Raw genomic sequence first — 10418 nt, 5'->3', positions numbered from 1 at the left:
TTTTAAGCAAGCGTTTCAATCGGAGTGTTTCTCTCAGCTTAGTCACCATGTATGAAGTGACGTCCTCAGGTCAATTAAAAACTTGTCAAGAATAGTTGACACGGTGCCCTAAAATTTAGTTTGGGACTTTGCTGATCTCTTTAGAGGTTAATAAAATTGCCTGCTGCTCGTAGGACATGAAGAAAATGAGACTCCATCCTCTAAAATCCTCTGATTTTTCACAGGTTTTCTTTTTGGTTTGGAGACTGTCCGTTTTATGCAATAGACTAGGACGGGAATTTCGCCTCATTTGAAAATTTTGAATTTAAGCATTTTGCAATAGAAAAAATAAAATCTTCAAATTTAATTTAACGATGTTACTGGTTGAATTTACATGAGTTTTAAAATATTTTATTGAAAGATTGCATTTTGACTCTCAAAAACATGAATGAAAATTGATTTTGTTCAAAAAAATGCTTATCATATAATTTTTTTATATGAAAACTGTATGATATGCACTTTTTTCATAAGCAAAAACACAAACGTGAGATAAAAAATTTTCAATCCCTTTTTTGGTTGCAAATTTGCTTTTCTGCTCATATATAAATTTTTGCGAAAAAAAAATTGTGCATGCAAAATTTGACTTTTTGTGTTTATAACGTAGTCCAGGATGAGTTTTTTTTGTAAACACGATTATTAATTTTTTATTTCATTTGCTTAGATAAAAATAAATTTGTAAAAAAACAGGCCTTTTTTCTCAACTATCAAATTTTCCAACCAAAAATTATTTAGCCGTATACAAAAAGTTACACTTTGCAGTTTATGTGCGTGGTAACTGCCAGTTACACTTTGGGTTTTCTTATGACAAAAATCCAGGGTTAGTGTTTCGGATGAAACACAAAATTTCAAAACAAACACTTTTTGGTATTTTCATTTATGGAAAAAATGCATGTCATACCATTTCATAGTATAGAAAAAATGCCTATCATAATATTTCATAGTATGGAAAAAATGCTTATGATGCTATTTTCATAGTATTTTTTTTTGGCCTATGAAATAGTATGAAACAGTACGATTAGCATCTTTTTCATAATATGAAATAGTATGATAAGCATTTTTTGTCAACTCGCGTTGAGTTTCATGGATTTTTCTGGCTTGTAGTTTTCTTTATATAGAAAGTGTGTGATTAACGGTGAGTTTAAGGGCAATCGAGACATCTCACTAGATAGTTTGTTTTCTGTTCACAACTCGGTTAAAATTTTTCTTGTTATTTTTGTCAAGATTTCAACGTTTACTAAACCTTTTTTTAAACCTTAAACGTTTTTTTGAGTTTTTTGCTTTAATGCAAAATTACTTGCGCAGATCCATAAAATAGCCAATATATTCTGGAAATTTTGTCAACATCTAAAAAGTTCTTAAGAAAATTACGAGAGCACATTTGTCAAACTATTAGCCGTAGCGTTAAAGATTCGAACTGGCTGAAATGAACTTGATGAAAAGTTTAGAAAAAGGAAAGCTGAGTTGCGCCCAAAAAGGGTGACATTTTGAGCAGTCCGTATCGTTTGTACCTCTAAGTCTAGACAGGAGGCGCGTTTGGTTTTAACTGAAACAAACCACACAAAAGCCAGTTTAGCAGTGGAAGGAACCAGTCACCTTTTATAATTTGCTGGATTTCTTCTTTTCAAGTCTGGAGATTAGAAAGCGGTGCGCGTGACACGTTCAGTTAGGCGAGCAGAGGGGAGTGTGAGTGTTTAGAAGCAGTCACTGAAGGCAGTGAAAAATGGCGATTATTCTGTTGATCACAACCTGACAAAGCTCAGCTTTTTATCCGCTCTCGGAGGCGCCAATTTGTCTGCTCTTGCTCAGCTACACTCCATCCCCCGCCCGGCCGGCCGACCAGAAGCATCACTCGCCCATGTCTGAAAGATTTAAAAAAGATTTCATTTTTTGGAGATTTTTCCTGCTGAAAAGGTCCCAGTCGATTTTGATATCTCATGAACAGAAGATTCAACAAGCGTTGCATAAAGAACGATCAAAATTGGAAAAGAAATAAGGTAATTGTTTTATCCTCCTAATTTCGAAATCTCTTTAAAGTTGTTTATCTCGGCAAAATACCCCTTAATCACGATGTCAAAAATCAACGACGAAGTTGATAATTTTCAATTACTTAATGTTATAACAAAAACGTTCTTCCCTGAGAAAGAAATGAAGAACTTTGGCTTAAGTTTCAAAAACAGTTCAATTATGCCAACTTGCATCGAATTATATATTTTTTTTAGTAAGTAAAGTACGACTCTTGACAGCTTTTTACTTGAAAGATGATTTGTAATTCCTAATTTAATTCCATGACACTAAAGTGTTATGCAACTGGCAAATATTTCATTAAGTTAGTCAAATTTTTCATAAAATTTCAATTTTCAAGCATACTTATCTTCGACTTAGGCGAGAAACATTATAATCTGGAGAAACTTGATTCGCTACTTGTCAAAAGCTCATTAAATCTCCAATTAATCCCCCCATTGCGCTCTAGATCCCCTTTCCGTGATCCTTTTTCCTCTCAACTTTTCCCAAATAAACCCGCCGACCCGTCCGCTTGTTAAGATCCTGTCACGCATTTTCCCTAATTTACCTGTCCTGCTGCTCAATTTTGATTGGTGGAGCCGGATTAGACTTGCAGCGCATTGTGTTTTCCATCTGCAACAAGCACCGGCTATCGTATCAAGTTCAAGTCTGAATACTTTAACTGGATGATATAATTCCAGCTTCCAGATATTTGTTCCAATTGCTCAATATCTGGACCAATTAGAGCCTCAAACGGTCCATCAAATTCCAGTTGAAAGAAACCGTTTCACACAGCCAAATAACAGTCACTTCTCTAGTTGAAGCCTTAGTGTCGAAAAACTCTCAATTCATTATTTACAACTTGCCAAATAATCTTTCAAAAATTTGATAAAATTGTGGAAATAATAAAAATAATGGAAATTTCCTATTCTAAAATTGTGGATGATGTGGATGAGGAAGTGTCGCCGAAAGAGAACTTGGACGACTCGGTGTTTTTCTGCGACGAAGGAGAAAATGATGCTGTAATGACAAAAGTGGAAACATCGGTGGAACGCAGAGTGGACTCGCAGCTGTTGTCGCCCAACGCGAAACTGTTTTCCATTTCAAATTTGCTCTCTCGGCAAAGAACAGGTGCGTACTTTTTCAATTGAGGCCGCAAAATTAGCCCAGCAACTGTTCCGAAAAATAATATCTTAGTATCGCAGCAATCGTAATTGCAATGTATCACCTATTGAACTTGGGGTACAAACAATTTTACCAAAAATTTCTCAAATGGCTGGCCGATCGTGAAGAGTTGCATATCAAATTTTCACTGAAACCTTGCACGCTTTGGTCTTAAATCGAATCAAACTATAGAAGAAGCCTCGTTAAATTTTAATTTTTTTGCGAGATCTGCATTTAATACTAGTTTTATGATCGAAGCTTTTGAAATTGTTTATACAAAATGGAAGTCTATAATACTGTCGCATGGAGACCAAAATCAAAATGTCTCTGAACCTAACATCCCCTGTTTTTTTTTTCATAAATATTCCATGATAATAAAAAGAACAACTAGATGATGTGCAAGTAACACATTATTTCCCATCAAGATCCATTTAGATTTAAGCGACTGAAATCTATTTTTTTTTTCAAATTTATCTATTGATTTTTTTTGCCGAGTGATAGGCAGTCAGTGTGCGAGTTAAAAGTTTTACTTTATCTTATGGGTTAATAATAACTAGTATAAAATAGATTTTGGAGATTCCTAGCGATAAGAAGAAAACTTCTCCTCTGCATAGTGTAAGCAGGGAAGTTTTCCAGCAACACCACATTTTGTCGACACTAAGATGAACTTTTCAAATCACGACTGAATTGTGAAAATGACATCTAACTCACTACCTTTTTTGAGGTTTCTGCTTTGGCGCACCTGATGCTTTTGCGAAACAATACTTATGTCATAGGACCAGAAATCTTTTTAAAAATGCTTCTAGTCATGACCTGGGCCAAATGATGGAAATATATGCAAGTACTTCTACTTTACCTTGAGTAGATCGAGAAGAAGACGTTTTTAGACCGTGCGACTGTTTTGCAGGGCCTCGAAGCATAAAAACTTTTCTGTTAACTTCACTCTTTTTCTATGCAAAAAGGCTGGAGACAGGTTGCTGTGCAAGAGATCAAAATGTTCCAAAAAATGATTGAAAAATGAATTGTATTTAAATTGGAGATAAAATTTAAAATCTACTTTTCCGATTTTGTTGTGTGAATTTTCAGTAGTTTTTTTCTAGAAAAAACATTTGAATGCGGCGAAAAAAGCGAGAAAGATCGTTAACAATAGTTTAAGAAACGTTAACAAATGGCATTAAATTTTTAGTAGATTCTTAGTTGGGAGGTCAGCTTCTCAGCAAATTCAGTCGAGTATAGGCTGAAAATTAACGATATGCAGACCAGTTTTTTTTTTACTCTGAGATAATTTTTTTTTTTAGCCGGAAAATTAGACAAAAATAAAATTATACTCCAAAGTCAAAATTAGCCGGAAAAATTGTAAGTAAAAACGGATCCTAATCGATAGTTCCTTTCCACACTTGGAAGCAGACCCCCTGCCGACCCAAAGGTCCCCCCTAAGATTTTTTTGAGATATCCATTTTTGGCTGACGGACCCCAAAATTTTTCTAAGGGCGCCTTTGGCGCCAATATAGAGAAACTTTGAGGGGGCGCGCGCCAAAAAAAAACGCAATTTTTGGTCAAAATTTTCCAAAAAGTGTGCCTAAAATAGCTTTTTTTGGACTGTTTTTTTTTTCAAAAACTTGCCTGCGGCGCAGAAAATTCTGCCAAGATTTGGGAGAGCTCGCAAAATCAATTTGGTCGACCTAAAAAACGTCGACAAACTTACGAAAGTTTTTTGAAAATCCGCCCTCCCTTCCCCCCCCCCCTCTCTCTAGAAAATCCTTGATCCACCCCTGCTTCGAAGTGGTAGGTATGATAAAGCTACATAGCGCTCACCTTCCCGTAATTTTGGATGCCAGTTTCTGTTCATGTGAACTTTGTCTGTCTTCTTTATAGAAGTGTTTGAGGAAGGAGGGATGAGCAGGCAACCCTTCTTTGAGCCCATCTTCCAGCCAAGTCTGTCACTAGTTCCCGCCAAGATTCCCTGCTTCGACCACCGCCTCATCAGCGAAGAACAGAATCTTCTGCTGAAACTCCAAAATTTTCTGCCATATGCTGCCGCTGCTGCTCAACGATTCGAGACTAACCAAACGACGCAGAAGCCGACTCAAAATCCGAGTGTAATTGACTTTTCACCTGCTCTGAAACGGAAAGTTCCAAACAACAGTGCCGTTAAGGCCGTAAAAGCAATGGCGGCACCCAGCGTGGAAAAGGAAAATGTTTTACAGCAGAAAGTGAGTCAAAATCGCCCAAACAGTCTGAACGAAGTTGCACTCAAGCTGAAAAAGTCTTCTCAAATGAGCTTTGACCTCAATGATGACTCGCCGATGACGTCACAGAAGGTGCAGGGGGAAGGGGTGAAGAGGGAGGCTACGGGGTCGCCCGAATGTGTCCTGGAGAGCAAAGAGTTGTGGGAGAAATTCAGCGAGTTGGGCACTGAGATGATCATCACAAAAACGGGCAGGTAAGCAAATGATGAGTCATGCATAGCTGTGTAAAAACCAAACTTTCTATTAACCGAAAAAAAAAAAGAATTTTAAATTGCTCGGGAACTTTTTTGCAAAGAGGAGCGATGATTTTAAATAGTCATGTTATATTCAAATTAATTTTTTACATCGCTGTTAGGCCCAGATTTAGGAAATTAGACGTCACCTTCTGGAATTGGAACTTTCTAACCCGATTTTTAGTCCAAACCTTCTTAGTGGCGGCAGTATATAATGAAGACCCACGTAGGCGTTATCTTAGGTTTTCGCAGACGGCAGAGCTTCGAAAACAAAAGTTCAACAACTAGAGAACTTATTCGGAAACTAATCAATTTCTATCTGCGTGTCAAGTTAATTTTTTTGCTTCATAATTGTCTGTTTTGGCCTTCTGGCGGTCTATCGCATCAATATTGTTAGCAGACACATTTCATTGATAAAACCACCGCCGGCCTATTGCATTGTATCGCGATGCTCAAAATACCGCAAAACTGTTAGGCAGCTAAATCAAATCAAGTGAAAACGATCAATTAATTGAATTAAATTAAACTAAATTGAAAGGTTGAACGGTCGGTATTGAAAGTGTTAATTGCCCTTGACAACTTTCGTGACAGCAAAATTCTAGAACATTCCCTGGGGGCCAAAAAGACAATCTCGTCTTCACACACTGTCAGCCCCAAGCTGTTAGATCATGTCCCATTTTTCTGCAGGTCAATTTTTAAATATCTGCACTTGAATCCAAATTTTCCCTAAATTTCTTCTTTTCTCTTGTCCCGCGGAAAGTGATTGTTAAAATATGTCAAAACAGAGGAAAGGCCAAGGGCTGTTTGGTGCCTTGTTCTGTATCAGTTGAAGTTGTCAGTCAATACAATACTTATAATTTTAGAAAGTGTTCAACCTCGCAATAAGAAAGTGCTTGCATCAAACAGCTAACTTGATTTCAAATAATTTATTTAAAAAACCAAAAAATTTGACCAGAAACTAACAGAAAAATTCGCAGTTAAATAAAATAACTGTTCCTGGTACTGTCGCCTTGGGCCATGGGCAGATCTAATATTTTTACGGCGAGTCCCATTGAGGTTAATTTCGGTGCACATCTGTTTTTTTGGGGGTGAGGTGCTAGCATAGTAATCACTTATTCAGTAGCGTATTTAGGGGGGCGGGGGACGTGATTTTTGGTCAAAAGTTTCCAAAAAGTGCCTGAAAACGCCTTTTGTGGACTGTTTTTTCAAATTTGCCTGCGGCGCAAAAAATTTGGCCAGGATTTGGGAGAGCTCAGAAAAGCAATTTGGTCGACCTAAAAAAAAGGTAGACAAAGTTTTCGAAATTTTTTTGAAAATCTGCTCTCACCCTCGAGAAATTCCTAGATCCGCCCGTGCATCTAATATTAAAAAGAGCCCCTCCCAGCAATAAGGAAACAATTGTGTGTTAGGCGCATAAATTTTCTTAGCGGCCGAGAACGATTGGGTAAGGCGCACGTCTCCTAACAGAAAGGTCGAGTGTTCGAATCCCAATTCGGTCACATTTATGAATGAATTGAGTTGTTTTTGTTTGTGTGGAATAGGCGCATGTTCCCCACCATCCGAGTGTCCTTCAGTGGGCTGGAGAGGAAGAAGAGGTATGCGATAGGACTGGACGTGGTCAGTGTGGACAACAAGAGGTACAGATATGCCTACCACAGGTCCTCCTGGCTAGTGGCCGGAAAGGCGGACCCCCCCGCACCCTACAGACTATACACCCATCCAGGTGAGAAACAAATAACACCCATCATTATAACACGAGCAGGCGGTTATTGCGCAAGAAACAAAAAGGTCTTTCGAAAACTTGTGAGAAAATACTAGAAAAAGCAAAAAATAATTTGGAAATTTTTAATTTGTTTTTTAATATAGTTCTCCGGTCGTTTTCTTGAATTCAGCTCCAAACTGGATATACATGGCTTGAAAACCGGAAACTTTGTTCAAAAGCAGATTGCGAGCAAGTAATTTTAAAAAATTCTTCCACTTCCCGCTGAAAATGAGAACAAAAATGTAAATGTCCAGACCAGTTTTTCTAGTGCGCGCTAAACCAACTTGTTCAAATTTTGTTTTTGGAATGCAAATCACGACTGAATGGGTTTAAATATGATATAGCATTCCATGCCTTAAGAGTTTAGTTTGTTTTTTCAAGAAGCATCTCTAACCGACCTTAGAGGATTCAATGCATATATTCAAAAGTGCTGTGTCATTCAAAAATTGAAGTAAACAATTAAACATTTTTCTCAAATACAGTATGGTTATAATAATACCATACCTTATTTAAGAACATTTTATAAGTAGTATTCAATGTCAATGGATTAATCAGTCCATTAGGTCCGCCGCTCTGATTCGCCAGACTGTTGGACTAATCTCTGTTCTGTTGTCTGTTGTGTCTGCAGATACTCCTGCTCTGGGTCAGGCACTGGAGTCTCAGATCATCTCCTTCGAGAAACTCAAACTCACCAACAACGACATGGACGGCACAGGACATGTCAGTTCATTCACTACAGAAACTAATTCAACATTATTAAGTTTTTAGCTAGATAGTTGGTACGGTTAAATCGTCCCAATAAGATCCTCTCGGAAAATCAATTTGCTCGATCTACAAAAAGGTCGACGAAATGTTAAAATTAGAAAATGGATTAATATCAGGGGCGGATGGTACTTTGTCGCAAACCTCAACTGGAAAAACAATAGACCCATGGCCCAGATTGTTCTAGAAAATTCTCCATTCTGTCCACCTATGATTGTTTTAGAATATTCTGAACTGTTTTAATGTTCTAGATTGTTCTGAACTCGATGCACAAGTACCAGCCGCGAATCCACCTGCTGGAGTTGAAGGAGGGCCAGAAGATGCCACTGGGCAGTGTGGGCGAGGCTGACAGCTGTCACTCATTTCACTTCCCGCCCACCATCTTCACAGCTGTCACTGCATACCAAAACCAGCTGGTAAGTTTTCCTTTCGTGAACGGAATCGAACGCGTTAAACTCTTCCCAATATCACACCAATAAAAACCAACTAGAGCTCATTTTCCACATATTATTGATTAGTTTTTTTTGCAAATAATTTATATTTTATAAACAAAGTTGTGAACTAGATTAGATGTGTGTTGAAGAGCAGTCGGATCATTCAGAGTTTTGTCCCTAGAGTATTTGATTGATTTTTATACTCTGTATTTCAAATTCTAGTCCCCTGTAGTAATTGGACAGGATGGTTTTAAAGCTAGGATTTTTTTTCAGATTACCAAACTGAAGATTGACTGCAATCCATTCGCTAAAGGGTTCCGAGACTCGTCCAGATTGTCTGACTACGAAAGGTAAAATGAATGTTTCTTACTATCTAGCCAGAAAAATCAATTTAACACATAGCTTTAGATCATATCGGACTATTATTTAACATCGGATGTGAACAGAGGTGTAGATCACAACTTAGTTCCATTTTTGCAACAGGGTAAAAAAGCTTTCATATGGTTAAATTGTGACTGAAAAAAGTTTTTTTTGGGCACCACAGGGGCTGCATGAAAAGAAACGTTGCAAAATCGATACAAAAAACTCCGTAGGACTTTGACGATGCAATTTGATAAAAAATACCTTCGACACGCGATACCAAATATATCAAACTATCGAGGCTTATTTTTGTTTATTTGACTGTAGTTACTCAAAAGTGTTTCTTTTTGTCTCCAGAGATGCTGTCCAGTCGTTGTTCGAGCAGAATAAATCTTACGCAATGCTGGACATACCGACTCTTCAGAGCATCATTCCTGGTGAGTTAGAACACCAGCTCCCCCTTCCCCCTTTACTTTCACTATTAAAACTGAAACAATTCTGAAGATTTTTTGAGAACAAATTTGAAAATATTATTGAAATATTCTTGAAAGACAAGATTTTTGATTTCAGGTTTTTCTCTGCCAAGTCCGGCTGGGAAGTGTGGCAACTCAAAATTGAGTCCACCAATTTCATCTGCTGCTTCACCCACCAATCAAATGTCTCAAATCTTAGCCAATGCGAACTCACCTCTAGCCGTCTCTCCGTCTAATCAGAAACCAGCAAATGGACTCGAATTGCTAGTAGCTCAAGCAGCAAACTCCCAGAAAAACTACATCCATCATTTGTACAATCAGACGTCCAAAAACTGTTTAATTAATTTGACCCCGGCTGGAAACAATAACAACCAGGGCGCTCATGAGTCATCACTGAAACTGCTCAATTTGCTGTCACAAACTAAATGCTAATGGAAATAGAGAATAGATTAGTTTGTAGAATATATTCTGCTGCAATTATTTAGAATGCAAAATTAAAAAATATTTTCTTGACATATTTTGATTGCAAAAAAGATCAATTGAGCTCATACCTTTAGCTATAACCAACTAGCGCAGAAGTCTCCTCAAAAAAAAATTAGTAATAAGTGTTTGATATCACAGTAATTTAGAAAATTTATTTACAGTAGGCATTTATATTTATTTATTACAGTAGGCATTACAAAATTCAATCACGTTATCAAATTCATAAAAGAAAATCAATAAAGTCCAATAAACAAAGCCTACCTAGGAGAATCAACAGCCAAAAACCTAGGTTTATGCCCCAAAACATCCGTATAAACATCAAATGAGGTAAAAAAAATCAAAGCAAAACATTACAGAAATAACTTGAACGAAAAAAAAAATCAATTAAATTTAATTAAAAAAAAAATTGCCACTGCTTATTAGGGACGGCCCCCGGTCAGATATGGGGTCTCTCAGTA

At 37.2% G+C, this 10418-nt stretch overlaps 1 protein-coding gene across 1 annotated transcript; it reads left to right on the top strand.

Annotated features, from left to right (window-relative positions):
- The first annotated feature begins 2685 nt into the window (after nucleotides 1–2685).
- On the top strand, nucleotides 2686–9990 carry LOC134841382 (T-box transcription factor TBX18-like). The gene is made up of 8 exons (XM_063857331.1): nucleotides 2686–3171; nucleotides 5080–5647; nucleotides 7228–7409; nucleotides 8077–8168; nucleotides 8462–8626; nucleotides 8918–8994; nucleotides 9362–9441; nucleotides 9575–9990. Exons 1-8 carry the CDS (start codon nucleotides 2955–2957, stop codon nucleotides 9907–9909), a joined length of 1716 nt encoding a protein of 571 aa, XP_063713401.1. The 5' UTR covers nucleotides 2686–2954; the 3' UTR covers nucleotides 9910–9990.
- The last annotated feature ends 428 nt before the right edge of the window (nucleotides 9991–10418 follow it).

Source organism: Symsagittifera roscoffensis, chromosome 3 (genome assembly GCF_963678635.1).
Source record: "Symsagittifera roscoffensis chromosome 3, txSymRosc1.1, whole genome shotgun sequence".
Taxonomy (NCBI): domain Eukaryota; kingdom Metazoa; phylum Xenacoelomorpha; order Acoela; family Convolutidae; genus Symsagittifera; species Symsagittifera roscoffensis.
This window is presented reverse-complemented; position numbering and strand designations above follow the sequence as displayed.

Coding starts and splice junctions, on each gene's coding strand:
- LOC134841382 (XM_063857331.1), top strand. CDS start 2,955: ATGGAAATTTCCTATTCTAAAATTGTGGATGATGTGGATGAGGAAGTG. Junction 5,648..7,227: donor ATCATCACAAAAACGGGCAG/GTAAGCAAATGA, acceptor TGTGTGGAATAG/GCGCATGTTCCCCACCATCC. Junction 8,995..9,361: donor AGATTGTCTGACTACGAAAG/GTAAAATGAATG, acceptor TTTTGTCTCCAG/AGATGCTGTCCAGTCGTTGT.